This window comes from Branchiostoma lanceolatum, chromosome 7, assembly GCF_035083965.1.
Source record: "Branchiostoma lanceolatum isolate klBraLanc5 chromosome 7, klBraLanc5.hap2, whole genome shotgun sequence".
Taxonomy (NCBI): domain Eukaryota; kingdom Metazoa; phylum Chordata; class Leptocardii; order Amphioxiformes; family Branchiostomatidae; genus Branchiostoma; species Branchiostoma lanceolatum.
Genome location: NC_089728.1, coordinates 20,163,452 through 20,184,642, shown reverse-complemented (window position 1 = coordinate 20,184,642; position 21,191 = coordinate 20,163,452). Strand labels below are relative to the sequence as shown.

The 21,191-nt window shown below is 40.8% G+C and overlaps 1 protein-coding gene and 1 long non-coding RNA gene across 2 annotated transcripts; both read right to left on the bottom strand.

Annotated features, from left to right (window-relative positions):
• Nucleotides 1-501: 501 nt before the first annotated feature.
• On the bottom strand, nucleotides 502-4,455 carry LOC136438093 (uncharacterized). The gene is made up of 2 exons (XR_010756383.1): nucleotides 1,443-4,455; nucleotides 502-678 (listed from the first exon to the last, which is right to left on the bottom strand). It is a non-coding gene; the product is annotated as an uncharacterized lncRNA (long non-coding RNA).
• Nucleotides 4,456-7,452: 2,997 nt separating this feature from the next.
• Nucleotides 7,453-16,892, bottom strand: LOC136438092 (uncharacterized). The gene is made up of 3 exons (XM_066432770.1): nucleotides 16,404-16,892; nucleotides 9,400-9,531; nucleotides 7,453-8,868 (listed from the first exon to the last, which is right to left on the bottom strand). Exons 1-3 carry the CDS (start codon nucleotides 16,826-16,828, stop codon nucleotides 8,655-8,657), a joined length of 771 nt encoding a protein of 256 aa, XP_066288867.1. The 5' UTR covers nucleotides 16,829-16,892; the 3' UTR covers nucleotides 7,453-8,654.
• Nucleotides 16,893-21,191: the final 4,299 nt, after the last annotated feature.

The following is a 21,191-nucleotide window of genomic DNA, read 5'->3' as shown; positions in this document are numbered from 1 at the left end:
TTATTGTTTATATCTCTATCTAAGCTACATGCATACTAAATATCATGGAAATCGGCTGTTCCTTTGTTCAGTTATTCTCCTTAGAAGATTTTCCACAAAAACGCTCCAGAGGAAGCTGCTAGGAGGCCCAAACCTACACCACTTCTTTATTACATCACAAGCTATCTGCCACCACAGAATGAAGACTATAGCACTTCCAGGTCAAAAGATACAAAAATTGAAGTTTTGCTGCAGTACCAAGGTCACATACCAGGGGGCCCAAAATTGACCTTGAACTTCGGCTTCACGACACCTGCCCACATACCAAATATCATTGTAATCCATCAAGAGGTTTTTGAGTAATGCTGACTACAGTAGTGCCGGAAAACACAGACAGACAAACAGACAAAAACACACACACAGACACACCCAAAACTATATCTCCATTTTTCATGGAGATAATAAGGGCATACAACTTAATTCTAAGATATACAATGCCATGCTGACTATAACACAACTTTGATTGTAAATGGATTTTAATGACATTAGTCATACAATAATATATCTACATGTAGTTTAACTGACATGAAAATGCCTTTGCCTTTGGTAACTGCAGGGAAACAGGATTACAGGTGGCAGAAAACCAGACTGTCATGTCACCCAGGATTCCACTCAAGGTTCTCCAACCAGGCCAATCTCCTAGCAGGATCAGAATGGAAACAAGGTACATAGCATTTTCAATGTCTTTGTTATGCACATATACTGAGCTCAAGTGACGTTCGATATATTGATAAGAACGGTCAAAGAAATACACTATTACAAGGCATTTGGCTCCAAGAACTGTGGATGATATATGAGTGTGATAAGAATACTCATAAAGGCAGTTTCGACATACGTGACATTGAACTCCATATTAAGCAATCCATGGTTCACACTTACAAATCTCGGTGTGAGACCTCTATGCCAATGCCTATAAACTCCTCTGTCATGTCTCTTGTCATTGCAAAAGAAGCGTGTGAGAGCTACTCTAGATAAGACATCTTTGAAATTGTCAGAAAATTAAAGTAACAGCAGCAAAGACACCAGTGCAGGAGGCAGCATTCACCAGGAACAATGCCAGAAATGGGTAGGTCAATATTTGTGATAGTTTTGTTTCTGTTCTCTCACTTGCTCATACTATATTTGTTTCTCTGTGGCAGCGGATCCAGAAATTTGTTTGGTTTTCCCATTCATAAGCCACATTTCCTTGACCACTTGGCAGCATTGCAAACACTGAATAGTCATGAAAATGTTCAGCGACACTAAAAGTGTACAACACATTCCTTGCAACACTTAACAAAGTAAATTACAAGAAGGAGAGGGTAAATGGCTTTAAGACATCACTGCAAATATAGGATAGTACTATTACCAGTATTGATTGTATGAACAGAGGCTAAATAGCAATACAAAATGTGACAATTTACTTTTTGTTTCTCTCTTGTGTCCATGTAGTCATGGACATCGCAGCAGTGTGACCGCACCAAGCAGTGCTGGGAGAGAAAACCTGCGTGGAACCGTAACAATGACACCACATGCAACTCCGAGTTTCTGCCCTAAGAATAAAAGCAGGTATGTTTCAATTCAACCATACATTATGTGATTAGAAAAGTTGACGAGAGATATGCAACAGTGTTTTCCTTTCATCAATTGGATTAAGGGTTATAGGAATCATTCTTGAGAAATTCTGCTTTCAATTGAAATAATGAAATAGTGCATGATACAGTTAGACATTAATAATAGTAACAGCCTTAAAAGCTAAGAGTCTTTTGCGTGTTTGGGAGTAGAGCTGTGTACCTTAAAACAAATTTTAGGTACAGGTACAGGTACACAAGTTTAGGTACAGGTCCGGACCTGAACCTGTACCTAAACTACTTGTTCGGAAAATGCTAGATTTTCAATAAGGACAAAAGCATGTTTGAACTGGTAAAAACATAATATTTGATTGTGCTACGTTGATGAAGGTTAGACATCCAGGTAATAAGATACGCCAAAAATAATTACTCAAGCAACTGGATAAGATTTTGAAACAGTCAGACGTTTCAGACAGTATCCACTGTCTTTCGTCAGTGACTAACGATAGGACTGAGAACACCAGCTTTATACCAAAACTCTGGATATGTTAATGAGGTAAAGACAATTTAGGATGTCTTGAAGTAGTCTTCAAAAAGAAGATTAATTCAAGACAAAGTTATGCCAATAGTTCAATTAGCTACTGTTGTTCTAGTACAGTAACTAAATGTTGCTTGTCCGGGGGTGGGGGTACTTTCAATGGCCCTCCCCCAGCAAACTGGTTTCGCTAATGTAGACGACACTTGGTGTAGGCTAAAGAAGAGAGTAGCTGATGACTTCTTTGACCATATTAACCAGGTAGATGACAACATCAAGTTCACACAGGAGTCGTGTCAAAACAACATGCTCTTAGACACCAAAACCATCATAGAGAAGGATGGCAACCTTCAGTTCGAAGTGTACAGGAAACCGACCCACACTGATCAATATCTGGCCTTTGATTCCCATCACCCTTTGGAACACAAACTAGCAGTGATTAAAACTCTCTTCCATCGAGCAGACAATGTCATTACCTCAGACGAAGCAAAAACAGAAGAACAAAGACATCTCCGTGTGGCTCTAGCCAAGTGTGGCTACCAAAATTGGACCTTCAACAAGGCCCTCAAACCTTCTGACCAGTCTAAGAAAACACTCAAGTGCAGACCATTGACCAACAGAAACAAGGTCAACATTACCATTCCCTACGTCCAAGGAGTATCGGAAAAACTCAGACGTATTTTCCAAAACTTCAACATTGCCACTAACTTCAAACCTCCACGGTGGTCTGTCACTAGGGTATTCTTTCCCGTTGCTACGTGCGTTCGACAAGGTATCGGGTTACACGGGGCAACATTTTGGCTAACGGCAAAACATTTATAAATAAACAAAATAGTAGGGACGGGAAAATTTTGTAAAAATAAAACGAAATTAGCGATTTTGCAAACTTTGAATGTCGTAAATTTGCGCTGAATGGCTTATTTTTCTATATTTTGCTCCCAAACACGATAATTTTCAGGTTTTAGGGAGACCATTTTTCCAGGCACACATCGCAAAGGCCTGGCTGTAAATGTCAATGAATATCTCTTATCTCCATATTTTTCGTCGACCAGGAACAAAACAAAACTTTGTGTTTTGGGGATTTTTTAATTTCTTTTTCTAAGTATTGTGAATATCGACAAATCTGTGAAAAATGGCATTTTTTGACATTTTTCGCACTCAATCACCAATAATTCAAAATCAAGGACATTTTTCAAAAATCCCAAAAACACAAACCTCGGGAAAGCCGTTACGGTCATTTTCAATCGTTAATGAGGTAAGATAGATGTTTCTTGGAGCCGTACCTTTACGATGTTTGAACGCATGTCATGCCGCACGGATAGGGGGAGGGGGTAATTAACACCGTCTTAAACAATCCTTCTAATATTCAATGTCACAAAAAACGACGCTAGTTGCTTCGTTAAATGTTAGATGTCCACAACAAAGTGCCAGCATGGATATACTCTCCAGAAAACAGGTAATATTTGCGACAAACGTAGTTTTTTTCCTGACGCGGGGAAAGAGGCCCGGTCGCGCAGATTTACAGTAAGAACTTCCGATAACCGCAGGTGACCCCGAATCGAACGCGCGTTCGGATTCGATTACGTCATTTCGAACATCGTGGAACAGCGTTCGAATTCGGCTGGACATGGGATTTTCTGAGCATGAATTTGACCACCGTGCTCACTCAACTCTCAGGCAGAAACTAGTCCATCCAAAAGACAGGCCTGAAAAAGGCATCAAAGCCAATGTCATCTACAAACTGAAATGTGAGGAACCGAACTGCAATAACATGTACATTGGGGAGACAAGTCGACCACTAAAAGAAAGGTACAAGGAACATTGCAGAAAGAGCGCTAACCGCTACTCCTCTGCCATTTACCACCATCTAAAACACAACCAGGGACACTCATTCAATTTCGAATTCACGGACATCCTAGATCGTGAAGAACGCTGGTTCGAACGGGGAATTAGAGAAGCAATATATGAGAGGATGTACAACCCCGCCCTCAACAGGAAAGGCGGTCTACGCGTTCAACTTTCAGGCACCTGGGATAATGCACTGCCCACCACCCCCCACCCCCGGACAAGCAACATGTAGTTACTGTACTAGAACAACAGTAGCTAATTGAACTATTGGCATAACTTTGTCTTGAATTAATCTTCTTTTTGAAGACTACTTCAAGACATCCTAAATTGTCTTTACCTCATTAACATATCCATTCAGAGTTTTGGTATAAAGCTGGTGTTCTCAATCCTATCGTTAGTCACTGACGAAAGACAGTGGATACTGTCTGAAACGTCTGACTGTTTCAAAATCTTATCCAGTTGCTTGAGTAATTATTTTTGGCGTATTTGATTGTGCTAGGTATTATTTTTTTTAACACAGATGAAAATTTGACTCCAGCCTTGCAAATGTGTTTTCTGTGCTTAAGAGTGGCTTTAGAGCACTGCCATGGTAGTTTCATAGTAATTTTATCCGTCAAAGTGGCCATCCCCTGAGTCAGGTCCAGTACCGATACCGCAGGGTTCAGGTATTTTGGACCTGTACCTAGACAATTACGTTTGTATAATTTAGATAAGCAGCTTTTATACTCATTTTTTACTCTGTTCTTTTATGTATGTTATTTGCATTTAGCCTTCGTGCACGAATTTGCAATAAACTTATTATTATTGATTGTACCCGGTACTGTATCGGTACAGTGTACCGGTACACAGATCTATTTGGGAGACATGGTGCTAAAACTATCATTATGCTTGTTTCAGAGATGGACTGAAACATAAAACCAAGCTGGGGACTGCACTGGCTGTGGTATTGGGGGACGTGCCCATTGTTGAGCAGGTGGACAGAAGAAAGGCAGCACTGAAAGTAGAGCCACATAACAAATTCTTCAAGAAAGAATATGACAGCTCTGTAGCTCAGGTATCGGGACAGCAAAGTAAGCATCTTCACGAAGATAGAAAAGCCTTTGAGGTATGGGAAAGAAGTTTTGTGGTGGAGAAGGGCCGAATGCTTTCAGCTGTTGATGTAAAGCACAGTGATGTTGCCTCTGTTCAGGAAAGAAAAATCCGTTATGCAGAGCACCTTCTGAGGAGTTTTGGAGTCAACTTGAAAATGACATAGAGCTTTTGATTCTTCCCAACCAGGTAATTACATTAATCAGTGACTTGCCGAGTCATGATGTTACATGAACATGGCAGCCGATTTGGAACTTTGCACTAGGGCTCCGAAAGAACGTTACTTTTTGCAAGCAAACAAAATAGAATGAGATATAATATTGTTCTGTCCTTTAATTGAATGTTGTCACCATAATTAAGCACTGTTTTGCTCATCAAATAATGTTTCTTGCAAGCCGTGGTGTAAGGTTCCAAACCGACTGCCGTGTTCATTGTGACGTCATGATTGGGCATTAGTTACTGATTGATGTAATCAGCTGGTGAGAAGATCAGATAAGAATAAAGTGCTGGATCCATGGAAGTATGGTTTCTGATGGTTCAATGTTAAATAACATCAGAATGGTGTGTATTTGTTTTTTAAACGTTTATATTCATTGATTGATGATAATTCAGATAATAAGAAAATTTTGTATTTTGGAGGAGGGAATGAATATGCCTTTTGGTTCTGGTGCTATCATTGTATTCAGCATTGGGATAGCTTGGGAGAATTTGCTTGAATATTGTTTCTCACAGAAATGATATTTTGAAATAGAACTCTATTTTGGACTCCTGTGCCAATGCCATATTACATGATGTAGGGATTGACTGGAGCACAGATGTTGGTTTTCGCTTCATACAGGCCTAAGTTTACTTTCATTTGGCCTATTTATGAAAATGCAACTATTATATGTTGGGTTTTGTGATTTCCTTAACACAATGAAATGTCAGGTGATGATAGGATGACCTGGCACAATGTGCTCAGATGCAAGCATATAATTTAAGGTGCCTTTGTTAACATGTACCTTGGTAACATTTAAGGCCAAATAACCTGAACTTGGTATGGATATATATATTGGTAATATATCCTGTATTTACAAGCAATAATGGGTCTCTAATTTTTGATTGCTTTTTTTGTGTTTTTTAATTACATCTTGGTATAGACCAGGCATAGCAATTGTTTTGATCTTTGAACATTTGGGAATGTCAAAATAAGGAATCACCTGTTAATTGTACATATTGTGGATTACTAAGTACATGTGTCATGTTATAAGTATTTCAGCTGGAAAGGTTGAGGTACTCCAATTGATATTTCTGATAATTAACAAAATATTTTGATCTTTTCTAATGTTTCATCATATTTTTGTTTCAATGAGATGACATGTCTGAGTGCTTTGCACAGTGCTTTGCCAGTGCTCAAAGAACGCTTTAGTACAGCGTAACATACAAATAATTTGAGCGATAGAAAAAGTTGAAAGGCCAACTTGAGTTCGCATCTAGTTCACACCTGGTGTTACTTCTATTGTGAGGTCATCAGCATGGATCCTTTGTCAGCAATACTATTCCATGGCCAAAACATGGCAGTCTAACCATTCTGCCTTCTAAAATTAGTGATTAGAAATCAACTTACCTTTTTCTTAGCGTTTTGAAAAAGCCTTCTACCCCACGGTTGGCTTGTCCGAGATTTCTTATTTTCTATCCTGGGTCTTGTCCGCCATCTTGGAATTGAAAGGTCCCAATTGTGGAGACCGGGGGAGGGGGTGCGAAGTTAGCTCGTAAACAAATGCAAATAAAGAAGGGAGGGGCAATGGGTGGTGCTTTTAGAGCAATTATCACTCAAACTATTGCATATTGATTAGTTTCTAGTAGCACCTTGACTCATTCTAATATTACAGCAGGTCATTATGATATTATAATAGTGGCAATGCAGGGGGTAACCCGGCCAGGCCTTAGCTTATCAGTGGAGGATGTCATCCATAAAATTAACTTGCTATGGCCTAAATAGAATTATTAATCGCTATTTGGTTCAATTATAACGGACCTAATTTCTCATTTGTAGTCTAACCTAAATGTGTACGCACACATCCTGAACTTAAAACTCGGTACGTAAGATATTTGTTTTGTACCTGAGGATATTTGGCCTTTTATAGTATTGCTTCAGTCAGTTGAAAACAACTTAATGATTGATGTCGGACTCTTTCAAATCATTTTTCCGTTTGTTACGACAGTAGATAAGAAAATGTCCACGGTAGTACTAAGTGCAAGAACATACAACCATACCAGCAACCTTTATCATGATAAAAGAAGAATGGTACAGACTAGAGATCTACCATTCAGTATATGCGATAACATGTACTGTGTGTTCTGCCGTTCAGTTTCGGACCGCGAATCAACTGGTAACAGAAAAAGCATAACTGCCTGAAACATTTGGATTTATATCACGCTTCATCAAAAGTATGAATTGTTACAACAAGGAGTATTCTTCATTTCTATATAATAGCATAATAGTGACAGTTAGAATTTGTTCCTGAGAAACCTGAGTATATACTTAGAGCAAGTTTCAATTGTGTTTGTATTATAATCAAAATTTCTTAAAGAGTTACTCTCTATTTTTTGGTTACGTGTTGACACCAGAATCATTCCATGTAAGCCATGTGTTAAAGACATACTACTTTTTAATGTTGAGGCCAAGACTTACAAAAACCTTTCATATTTCTTAAGCTGCTGCATTAACAGTTAACCATGAGTTATAAAGACAAATATATGTCGTATATCTTATTCCATTATTTTTTATCATAGACCGAGCATCTGTTAAAGAAATATATCTGTCTTGAAATAACAACTGTTTCGTTGCAATCTCAAGTTTCAGCATCATGACAATTAAACATTTAACAATTCATAATACGTTTAGGTCCACAAAAGTATACCATTCAGAAAGATCAACTATCGTAAATGTAACATCATTTCTAAGAAGGAGATGGGGAATAATATAGGATGCAATACATATCAACGGACGTACCTGTATGAGTTCACTTGTGTCTTAAATTGTTTTTGTTTGTTTGATTTGTTTTGTTTTTAGTTACAGATTTGTAGTAACATCTTCAGCAAGGCTAATGACAGTGGTCGACAATGATCTACGGTAACATGTTTTGCCACAAAGCAGCTAGATTCTGTAATACATCTACAGCTGTCCCTAAAGCGGGCATCTCATTGGACTGCGCCTAATTGTGCCAAATTATTGCGACAGCTTTGCAAAGTTTCCCATGCGGTCACACTGACGTGCGACGCAAGGCTGAAATATGTGACAAGCAAAATGGCCATGTCACATTCTTTGTTTCGGCTCCAAATCAGCTGATCAGGTTAACGATAACTTTATCGGAAATTGCAACGTAACCACTGACTTTGCAACCAATGTACAATGATTAAAAATCATCAAAAAGAGATTTGCAGTGATCGCGCCACTTTGTGCCATCTCGCGCCCATTTGCGTCATTTTTGCAATCGCGATTGTTTTGAAATTCTTCAAAAAGTCACTTTAGAAATGTCTTTCGCAATTCGGCACAGTTATGCGCAGCCTAGTGAGATACCCGCTTAATCTGTTGCCGTAAAACCTGCGATCTAGAACATGACACTAGCGGTCACTACCTCCGCCACGTCGGGATCGATCTTCTTCAGTTCGCGGTACAGGTCCTGGTAGAACGGTTTGTTGATAGAGCGGATGGTGTTCGGTGCTAGCGGGTTGAGGTTGGGCCGTACGACCAGCAAAATGAACATGTTGGTGATGAAGGCCTGGTCGATGGTACATCCTGTATCCCATGGATGGAGAGAAAACCTGAGGACATTTGTATGATAAGTTACATTTGAGCCCTCGTTTGTCTTGCCTTAGGCTTAGGGGCACTAAGCGGTGAAAATTATCTCAAGTTATTTTAGCCACGTGTGCTCAAATTGGCTGGAAATTTCTAAAGAAACTCTTATTATATATTACTAGCCACAACTGCATATAAAATGATAACTGATGAATCCGATATGGAAAGCATGTAAGCGTTCGGGCATGAAAGGGCACGAATACCTGGTAAGGAAGAAGAACTATCGGTGGACAATTTGATCGAGTCGATGTCCTTAAATTTGCGTGGGAGAGGTAACGTGTTGTTACATTTGACCCCCCCCCTTCCCTGTGCCTGTGTGAGAGAGATAGAGAGAGAGCGCGCGCGAGAGAGAGAGCGAGAGAGAGAGAAGAGACAAAGTGTGTGTGTGTGTGTGTGTGCGTGTCTGCGTGTATGTGCGCCTTGCTTGACTTTGAATGAGCTCATTGGTGAATGGATGAATAAATGAAGAATTAATGAGTTAATGATTGACGACCTACTTCAGGTGGTGCGATGACTCAACGGCGCCATGATGGTCCATAGCGTGCACGACGATGTGGTTGAAAAGCGCCTCCAACAACCTCTGATCGATCCCGTGGCATTTCATGACGTTCCTTAGCGCTTGCCTAGACCTGGGATAGAAGATAGAAATTTCACTCGTGGATTATGTTCAGGGAGATAATTAGATGGAAGATCGTAACGTTTTGTTACTGCCACCTGAAGGGAAATGTTTTTACATCATATCTGGCCCGCGATTATGTTTTGTACCGGTCCGTATTTCACGCACGGTATCCCACGGGCCTCAAAGTTCGAATACTGGATTCGGACGTTGGAATTACTTATTTTTTGTTTGAAGACACCAAATTTTCAACTTCTGTCGCATTTTGCATTGAAATGTGTAATCTTGTTTTTTTTGGGTTGATATGACATAAATACTGTGGATACTTTATCAAACATCAATACCATTACAAGAACCCAACACACACGGCACGAAATCCAGTATTTAAGCATGCTTAAACGCAGCGTAAACGTGACGTTTATTCACTATTTCCGCAACTTAACGTCCCCTATACGTCTGCTTAAAGATTGCATTTAAGGTGTCCTTTCCGGAAGTGCGTTAATGTACGTATTGGCACTCATTCACGTGTATTTACGTAACTATTCGACGCGTAAAGGCGTCGTTATGGACAATCTTTCCGTACCTTTACGGAAGATCCAACACGAAAAGTATGCGTTTCTTGAGACCTTTCCGTAACCTTTCGTCCATGTTTATAATCCGTTTTCGTCACGATTTTCTCTACGTTTATGTACCGTTCACGCAGCCTGAAAGGCAACTTAAAATTATACCTTTCCTCGGGCTTTCCGTGATCTTTTTACGACCTTAACGCGCTACAAACGTGGTCTCTAGAATGCGTAAGGCGTCGTTATGGACAATCTTTCCGTACCTTTACGGAAAGTCCAACACGAAAAGTATGCGTTTCTTGAGACCTTTCCGTAACCTTTCGTCCATGTTTATAATCCGTTTTCGTCACGATTTTCTCTACGTTTATGTACCGTTCACGCAGCCTGAAAAGCAACTTAAAATCATACCTTTCCTCGGGCTTTCCGTGATCTTTTTTCGACCTTAACGCGCTACAAACGTGGTCTCTACAATGCGTAAAGGCGTCGTTATGGACAATCTTTCCGTACCGTTACGGAAGATCCAACACGGAAAGTATGCGTTTCTTGAAACGTTTCCGTAAATTTCGTCCATCTTTATAAATCATTTCCGTCACAATTTTCCTACGTTTATGTACCGTTCACGCAGCCTGAAAGACTACCTAAAGCTATACCTTTCCTAGTGTTTTCCGTAGCCTTTTTATTAGCTTAACGTGCTAAAAACACGAGCTAAACGTGCTAAAAACACGAGCTTAACGTGCTGAAACGTAGTCTCTACAATAACTTTCCTTTTCATTATACAGTATCTAATTTCATCCTTTACTTAACTTGCTACGGATGGCTTAAACATTCCGAACTCTTACATAGACAGGTAAATATGAATATGAAAGGCAACAGGGCTGGTAAAAGTTTAGAACAATTTATTTGAAAGATGATAACACTGCACAAAAACGTGTAACGCCATTATAGCGAGACCCCTCCCCACCTTAACGAATATACACATACAAAATGGAATAAATGATTTCTTACATGGACAGCTAGTTTCATTAAAAAAACGTCACATTATCATTTATAAATTATGTTCAGGCTATTCCTTACCCCAACTACTAACTATTACAATGTGCTTCCAAGTTTTAACACTAGCTAACTATTACATCGACACCAGAACGTAACCCCTAACACTAACTACGTCTAACTTTTCTTCCCTCCCGTGTCTTATTAGCCTTTACCAGGCTCCGCGGAACGCTAGGAAAATAGTAGAAATTGGCCAAATAGAGTGAATTGTAACAGTACAATCATTCTGGGTTGAATAACACTTACTACTAGTAGGTACTTGCGGTTTCGTCATCGGTCGTCATATTCTAACTTGTACTTGACGCGGTCAACGAGGGATCAATCTCACATTGTCGGTAGATTCTTCCTTCACCATTTTGCGACATTTCCAAGTCCACGATTCCGGTCCCAGTGTTGGGCGAGACGACAGGGATATTTCCTATCAAGACAGGTAGACAGGTTCCGATTTCACTCACGCTAATCTCCAAGCAGATCTATAGGTTGCATCAAGACCGTATCAAACTGGCAGAGAAAGTACTTGAATTGCTATACATACAAGCTCCTTCTTCCAGTTGGATACGGTCTTTGCAATCCATTGGGCCTGGTTGGAGGCGTCGTCACGCCGTCGTTTACTTGGTGACCGTTGTCTCCACTGGTACCGGGTGGATTTGGAGATACAACAAAGTCCCGAATCGCGTGCCCGCATGCTCCGTTCAGCATCTCCACCCTCCTTGGTTTCACCCAGGAAGTATAATCCTATGAAACCTACTCGGTTTCACCAAGTTGTACAGACCGGTGTCCTTGTCCCAGCTTTACGTTTTTCCGTCCGGGTTCCGGGTGGTAAGAACAATGTTGTGGCCATAACTTGTGAGTTGAAACTACTGAGTTCAAACTTACTTCATGAGCTGTCTTCGCTGTAAAAAAATAACTGTCTCTGGGATATACGGTTAATTTGAAAAAGCCACCCTATTCTCTGATTGGGTAATGCCCTGTCACATGGCATTCCACTAGTAAATATGGAGATGTTGCATTACCATCTCAACGTACCGCCCCAGCTTGTTTACGACTTCACACTGTATACATTTGCAGTTGAAAAGCAGACGTCCTTGCGTTTCGCTTTTGCCCCGAACACAACAATTGACGCGAGCGACAATAGAAAATACTGTTAGCGGTGATCTTTCTAGAAGTTACTTGTAGATTATAAAAAGGAAAACTGCGTGAGAACACGCGTTATTTGATGATTTTTGATACAAACAAAGGAACAAATACACACATCTGCCAAAACGTGCCGACGGCGCGGTCTCGATCCGCTGACCGAGCCAATTTGTGCGGCGGCCAAAGACAGTAGGCCCGCCGACCTATAGATTAGCAATACGGGGGAGTCGTAAGCTCAATGTTCCGCGTTGTTTTCTAAAACTGAGAGCACCGTCAACCCAGCCTAAAGGTAACGGAAGGATATCGGAAAGGTAAAAATAACGGCGAGGATAAACGCTCGCTTTCCGACAGCTTTTCTCTACCTAAACATAAGAGTGGGTAATGTAAACTGAGCCTATAGGTAACGGAAGGATATCGGAAAGGTAGAAATAACTGCGAGGGAAAACGTCCACTTTCCGACAGAATCTCTCTACCTAAACATAAAAGGAGCAAGGACCTATATAATCTCCTTGAAAGGAGGGAGGTCTCCCCCCTTCTATCATCTATGTAAACAGAACTTATATGTAACAGAAGAATATCGGAAAGGTAGAAATAACTGCGAGGGAAAACGCTCGCTTTCAGCAGCTTTTTTCTACCTAAACATAAGAGGGGGAGGTCTCCCCCCTTCTATGTAAACCAAGCCTAAAGGTAACGGAATGATATCGGAAAGGTAGAAATTACTGCGAGGGAAAACGCCCGCTTTCCGACAGCTTTTCTCTACCTAAACATAAAAGGGGGGAGGCCTCCCCTCTTCTATGTAAACTGAACCTATATGTAACGTAAGGATATCGGAAAGGTAAAAAATTACTGCGAGGGAAAACGTCCGCTTTCCGACAGCTTTTCTCTACCTAAACATAAAAGGGGGGAGGTCTCCCCTCTTCTATGTAAACCGAACCTATATGTAACGGAAGGATATCGGAAAGGTAGAAATAGCTGCGAGGGAAAACGTCCGCTTTCCGGCAGCTTTTCTCTACCTAAACATAAGAGTGGGTAACGCAAACCGAGCCTATATGTAACGGAAGAATATCGGAAAGGTAGAAATAACTGCTAGGGAAAACGCCCGCTTTCCGACAGCTTTTCTCTAGCTAAACATAAAAGGGGGGAGGTCTCCCCCCTTCTATGTAAACCGAGCCTAAAGGTAACGGAAGGAAATTGGAAAGGTAGAAATAACTGCGAGGGAAAACGTCCGCTTTCCGGTAGCTTTTCTCTACCTAAACATAAGAGTTGGTTTTGTAAACCGAGCCTATATGTAACGGACGGATATCGGAAAAATAAAAAAAAACTGCGAGAGAAAACGTCCGCTTTCCGACAGCTTTTCTCTACCTAAACATAAAAGGGGGTTACGCAAACTGAGCCTATATGTAACGGAAGAATATCGGAAAGGTAGAAATAACTGCGAGGGAAAACGCCTGCTTTCCGACAGCTTTTCTCTACCTAAACATAAAAGGGGAGAGGTCTCCCCCCTTCCATGTAAACCGAGCCTAAAGGTAACGGAAGGATATTGGAAAGGTAGAAATAACTGCGAGGGAAAACGCCCGCTTTCCGGCAGCTTTTCTCTACCTAAGCATAAGAGTGGGTAACGCAAACCGAGCCTTTATGTAACGGAAGAATATCGGAAAGGTAGAAATAACTGCTAGGGAAAACGCCCGCTTTCCGACAGCTTTTCTCTACCTAAACATAAAAGGGGGAGGTCCCCCCCCCCTTCTATGTAAACCGAGCCTAAAGGTAACGGAAGGATATTGGAAAGGTAAAAATAACTGCGAGGGAAAACGCCCGCTTTCCGGTAGCTTTTCTTTACCTAAACATAAGAGTGGGTTATGTAAACCGAGCCTATATGTAACGGAAGAATATCGGAAAGGTAGAAATAACTGCGAGGGAAAACGCCCGCTTTCCGACAGCTTTCCGCTACCTAAACATAAAAGGGGGGAGGTCTCCCCCCTTCTATGTAAACCGAGCCTAAAGGTAACGGAAGGATATCGGAAAGGTAAAAATAACTGCGAGGGAAAACGCCCGCTTTCCGGTAGCTTTTCTCTACCTAAACATAAGAGTGGGTTATGTAAACCGAGCCTATATGTAACGGAAGGATATCGGAAAGGTAGAAATAACTGCGAGAGAAAACGTCCGCTTTCCGACAGCTTTTCTCTACCTAAACATAAAAGGGGGTTACGTAAACTGAGCCTATATGTAACGGAAGAATATCGGAAAGGTAGAAATAACTGCGAGGGATAACGCCTGCTTTCCGACAGCTTTTCTCTACCTAAACATAAAAGGGGAGAGGTCTCCCCCCTTCCATGTAAACCGAGCCTAAAGGTAACGGAAGGATATTGGAAAGGTAGAAATAACTGCGAGGGAAAACGCCCGCTTTCCGGCAGCTTTTCTCTACCTAAACATAAGAGTGGGTTATGTAAACCGAGCCTATATGTAACGGAAGGATATCGGAAAGGTAGAAATTACTACGAGGGAAAACGTCCGCTTTCCGACAGTTTTTCTCTACCTAAACATAAAAGGGGGTTACGCAAACCGAGCCTATATGTAACGGAATAATATCGGAAAGGTAAAAATAACTGCGAGGGAAAACGCCCGCTTTCCGACAGCTTTTCTCTACCTAAACATAAAAGGGGGGAGGTCTCCCCCCTTCTATGTAAAGCGAACCTATATGTAACGGAAGGATATCGGATAGGTAGAAGTAACTGCGAGGGAAAACGTCCGCTTTCCGACAGCTTTTCTCTACCTAAACATAAAAGTGGGTTATGCAAACCGAACCTATATGTAACGGAAGAATATCGGAAAGGTAGAAATAACTGCTAGGGAAAACGCCCGCTTTCCGGCAGCTTTTCTCTACCTAAACATAAGAGTGGGTTATGTAAACCGAACCTATATGTAACGGAAGGATATCGGAAAGGGGGTTACGCAAACAGAGCCTATATGTAACGGAAGAATATCGGAAAGGCAGAAATAACTGCGAGGGAAAACGCCCGCTTTCCGACAGCTTTTCTCTACCTAAACATAAAAGGGGGGAGGTCTCCCCCCTTCTATGTAAACCGAACCTATATGTAACGGAAGGATATCGGAAAGGTAGAAATAACTGCGAGGGAAAACGTCCGCTTTCTGACAGCTTTTCTCTACCTAAACATAGAAGGGGGAAAATATCTTAGAATATAATTGCTGTTTTTTGTAAGCTGTAGCATAAACACGGATAAAAGAAGATCAACTCCGACGAAGACAGGTATGGACTGTATGTCTAATTTTGCTACAAAGTAGACGTACAATGTGCATGCACATGCATGGTGCGTTGTTTAAAAAAAAAACTGTAACAGAAATGACTTAAGTGGGATCGGTGTTTACTGCAAATGGGTGTATTTTAAAGATCGAAGACCGTTTCGGGTATATCAGCTATTCTCCAAGATTTTGAAAATTGAGGCACTATTAGTCCCCATGAGAGAATATATCTGCTTGGAGAATATATTGGTTACTGATGTACCATAATGTTTCATCTATATATAAGATGTATATAAGGATGCTTAAAGTCCATGGAAAGATATAGTATGCATTTAATTCATGTTAACGAACGCGGAAAGGTTGCGGAAAGCTCAAATCTTACTTTCAGCGGCATTAACGGCCCCGTAAACTCTGCTGAAATATTTTCCGACCTTTAATTCTTGTTTCCGTCATTCGGAAAGTTTGCTTAAATATTCGATTTCGTGCTGTGACACTTATCGAGACGAGTAGGGGTGACCCGGTGTGCTTGGCCAAATAAAAACGCGAGCCGTGGCGAAGCCGCATTGCACTACCACTTGCTGTCCAAAAAAGCATTATACTTCACCTCAATTGGGGATGACTGCTTTACTTTACTTAAATGTCATTAAGTAACATAACTAAAATACTACACGGTGGATTCCATGTTACCCTCGGCTCCAGCCTTCGGGTGATTCAACTCGCGCGGTTGGGACGGTACCTCGGGTGACACGGAATTCACCGTGTTGTATTCTATATACTAGATGGAACTTTATTGCACGACTATTGTAGCAGGTACAAAGTATTGCAACAACAGTAAGCATAGAACAAGACATAAGTATGGAATAAAAATATATATGCTAACCGGAAGAGTTTGTAGAGTAGACTGTCCTGTCCGAGGAAGTCCCAGTGGCGGGTTGAGTGGTGTCCCTCCCACGCGCTCATATTCATGCTTTCTTCCAACAGACTCTCCCTAGTGCCAACACCTCCGAACCCGAAACATTTCGACACATTTCCTTCACTTTGCAATGGACTGATGGACGAATGTAAAAGTCCGTAGTGTAAGGGTATGGACGTGTAGGTCGACTCCTTGAGACACTTTAAATCCCTGTCCACGACGTGTCGGACCAAGCTATTGGAAAACAGATGGCACTTGACATGCGACGAATGAATTCCATAAAAGTACAAAGTAGAGAAGATTTGAGACCTGTTGATAACTTCCTTTCCGTTGCGAGTGAAGCGCTGGATCTGGACGCCGTTCTCCTTTCCTTTCTTGTATCTCATCGACATGTTCTTCAGTTGAAATCCGCCAGTTGCGCGCAATTTACAGTCGTCAATAGTGATCTCATATTCATCCGACCTGATGTGACCAAAACAGTTTGAAAACGTTACAAAGACAAAAGTTACTATTCAATTGCAAGGCATGCCGTTTGCAAATCATTTTACGTCAGGAGGGCTAACTCAACTCAAAGGACGACAGTCCAGAGCCGACGAGGGCCTTTCCGGCACACAGCGGGGGGGACTCGGCCCCTTACTCAACAACAATGCCGAAGTCTATCGCCCATGACATTACATATAAGGCTATTAATCTACTAGATTGCAAACGTTTTTGACAGTCATGATTATGTTACAACGGTACGATACTGTGTGCCGTCTATAAAAATTTCATAGTATCATATAATTATGAAAATTACATCGGTGTACATATATGAAAATTACAAATTTATATCTATCGTTGTATTTATAGTTATATGCTTTTGAAAACAGTCAAACCTGGGTTTAGCAACCAAAACAAGAGAATAAGGTAAATGATTTAGGATGTGATGACAGACGTTTGCTTAAGGACAGGGTAGCAGTGTAGGGTAAACTGATATTTATGTAAAACGGATGGGACTGTTTTAACCCTCAAACATCCGAACCTATTTTTGCGACTAAAATGACTGAACGGGGTCAAAAATGACCCCAAAATGTTCAGTAAAATCTGCCTTTTCCCTTTTTTAGCTGATTGTTATCCATACATTGCTTCATCAATGTAAGAGGAATGTTTTGGCATCTTTAGACCGTTCATTATCATACTTTATGCAAAACGATCAAAAGGACGACGTCTTGAACTATTCCTATTTAGACTGGGAGGGGATTTTTGAGGCCCACGCCAAATTTCATGTTGCATTACTAATGAACGGCTTACGCGAGAGCCACCAAACTTGATGGCTTTTCATAAAATGTCCTTAACAAAAATGTCAAATTAATAAAGTAAGTTCATCGTTTTTCGTGTTGCCATGGCAACGGGTTTTTGACAGGCATATTTTAAATCCGCTAATTTCGGTTCAAACAATGACGTTTCAAGGCTTTGTTGATAAACCAAATATATTTTCTTACATTGTTATGATCATATGTAATCCAATGTAACTTTTATGATTCAACATTGATATTTTATGCTGATTTGATGACGTCTTCCGTCAAAATCCAAATTACGTCATATTACGTCATTATGAAATTAAATTTGTCATGGTAATTCTAATTCACATGTGCATCATCCCCTGAAAATTTGGTGGTCATACAATAAGTAGTTTAGGAGTTACAGAGGGCAGGTCTCAAAAACAGCACATTATTTTTGCTGGGGTCAAAAATGACCCCAGCGGACTCAACACAGACTTTCCTATATAACGTCAACAGTATTGGGCCGATCTCCCTAGAAAATTATGAGAGGTTAGAAAAGATGTCCACTGACAAAGTCACGGAAGGATTTTTTTCAGATCAAAAATGTTCAAATATCACGTCAAAATCCACGCCTGGGGTCAAAAATGACCCCACTCGGGTGTTTGAGGGTTAATGTGGGTTATGATTGTAGATGCACGTGGTTTCCTGCGATAGGTGGTTCGGCCCGACCAGGTTTGATTGTAGATAACATTTGTATTGGACAATGTTTCTGAGAGAAAAAAAAAATCAATATGCAAACCTGCTGTTCCTTGCTGGACGTATCAGCATACACAAAGACGTGTTTTCCACACCCCTCACGATGTCCGCGTCAGTCGGAGGTTTTATCACGAAAAGCAAGTAGAGAGAATAGAACACAGCATAGATCCACCGGAAGACGTACATGGGAGACTGGATGAGGTAGTGACGCCGGAACAGATGTGCTACACTCGGGGTCCACTCGCAGTCCGTAATGTTGGGGAGCACCGGTGTGGGAGTCTTGGTTGCGTTCATCTTGAGGTACGAGTACTAATACATATGTAGAATGCCACCAAATCAAGAAGCATACTAGCTTCCACCATTAAAATGTATCGAGAATAATCTGTATCCAAAATCTACATTGCTGTACTCGTACCAAAATGTGTGTGTGCGTGCGTTTGTGTGTTGATATATAATGCCGAAAACTGTCATATAAAGGATTTAGCACAAAAGAAATAACAGCATGAGAAACCTTGTGTCATTGCCACAAACGGAAGTCAAAGGAGTCCCTTAGTAACATTTAATTGAAAAAAAATGTTGATTATGATTGTTCCCGGAGTATCTCCTTAAAGCATTTCCTTGCCGGATTCGTTTTAACCACTACAGAGTTCACCTAATTGAATGAACTAGATAGGGATTTTTACATTCCCGCGGCCATTGGTAATAAACCATAAACACAGAAAAGGGTTGTCTCCTACTAAATTAAATAAGGCAGAGGTTTTATTAGAACAGTTTATAGTTTATTAGAACTTCCAAAACTTAACATTTCTTGCTTATTGTTGAACAACTTACACGGTGGTGCAATATCAGTCATGTGCGAATTGGCATCTCAAACATTGTCCACATTTTCATTATCTGTTACAATATCAAATATATGCGTTAATAATTATTATTATTGAGGTTGTCTATCAAGAGTACTCCTTTATGTAGCTGTTCCACCTGCATAGCCACAAGGCCACGATAGATAATGCCCTGATTTTCTGTCAATATATTGTTTTGTTATTCTGTACATTTGTTATGATCTGTATGCTTATATTTTCACTGTAAAAATTACTGTTAAAAGTGGTAATTATGTTTCGCCAACGAAACATATTGTTTTTGTCAGGTTTCTTCTCCTCTTTCTCCTTCTCCTCCTTCTTCTGTCAAATCTTCAAATCGCTTCTTCTCGGTCGTCCGTGAACCAAATGAGCTGAAATTTTGTATGCAGGTAGAGTGAGTGTTTGCCCCTAGGCTTTTTATCTCCATGAAAAAAAGGCTTTTTCATGGAGATACTGTTTTGCGTGCGTTTGGTGTTTGTGTGTATGTATGTGTCACCGGATGCTTAAAGTCACCATAACTGTAGAACCTGTACATGGATGGTAATGATATTTGGTATGTATGTGGGTGTTAAGAGGAGGAAGGTCAAGGTCGATTTTGGGCCCCCTGGCATGTGTGACTGAAACTGCAATGGCGTATTTGTAAAAATCATCAATGGAGAATAACTGAAGAGAGGATTGACAGATCGTCATGTTATTTGGTACACAGGTAGGTTAGACCAAGATGTACACACTTAAGTGCAAACTATGCAAATGAGACTGAATTTGCATAAGTACGGAGGTAAATCGTTTGCATGTGTGTCGCTGGATGCTTAAAGTCAGCATAAATGTAGAACGTGTAGATGGATTGTAATGATATTTGGTATGTAAGTATGCGCTGGGAGGAAAATGGTCAAGGTCGATTTTGGGCCCCCTGGTTTGTGTCCCTGGAACTGCAATGGCCTATTTGTAAAAATGTTCTAAAGGAGAATAACTGAAGAGAGGAACAACAAATGTCCATGTTATTTGGTACGCAGATAGGTTGGACTTAGACGTTACGTTGGGTAACATAAATTCGCGGGGTACTTAAATTCGCGATTTTTCGAAAACGGGGTATTTAGGGATATGTGCTAGATGTAACATCAGTAATACCGCTAGAAATGCAAACTTGACAGACTATAACGTATTCAGAACACTGTCTGAAAAGCTTCGATAACCATGCATTCGAAGTTGGCTACGTCAAAAACTCCCCGTCCCTTATTGTCACATTCTGAGGGCTTCGTGGGAGAATTATACTACATAGTTGTTCGCTGGTTTATAAGACAAATGTCACATCCGCTTCCTGCTCAACACAATTATTTACAATACAACTTACAAGAATCTCTTTTGCTAACCTACAACTGGACTCTAAGTGTGATTTATCATCTAAACGCCTCTTTGTTGCTACAACCAATGGCTACGGCACTACGGTGAATTTTCCCGCCGCCATATTCGTTACCCAGAATCCTGCTATTCGGCAGACGACAAACGTTGGCGAGGAACACTTTTTTGTCTAAATGTTGTGTGTGATAGTGGACTGATGGCGATATTTTCATCAAAGTTTGCTCTTAGCACAAGCAGAAGCACATGGACATAATAGTATTACCATTTCTACGGCATCCAGCTAACGCCCCGATGAATAATGTACAAATTTCCATGACGGTGGGGGTGAACTTTGAGTGACGTTCTACCGACTCAACACAGGGGTTGTTCCCGAAGGCCTGATGTTTGCGGTACGGCCGTTTTTTCGTGTATTTTTTTACTTGGACACGTCTATATCCATAGCACTCTCCTCAAGCCAAGGATGGAACGAAAAGCTGCTGTATAAAATGTAATTAGCGGTTAGATATTCAAGACGAATCTTC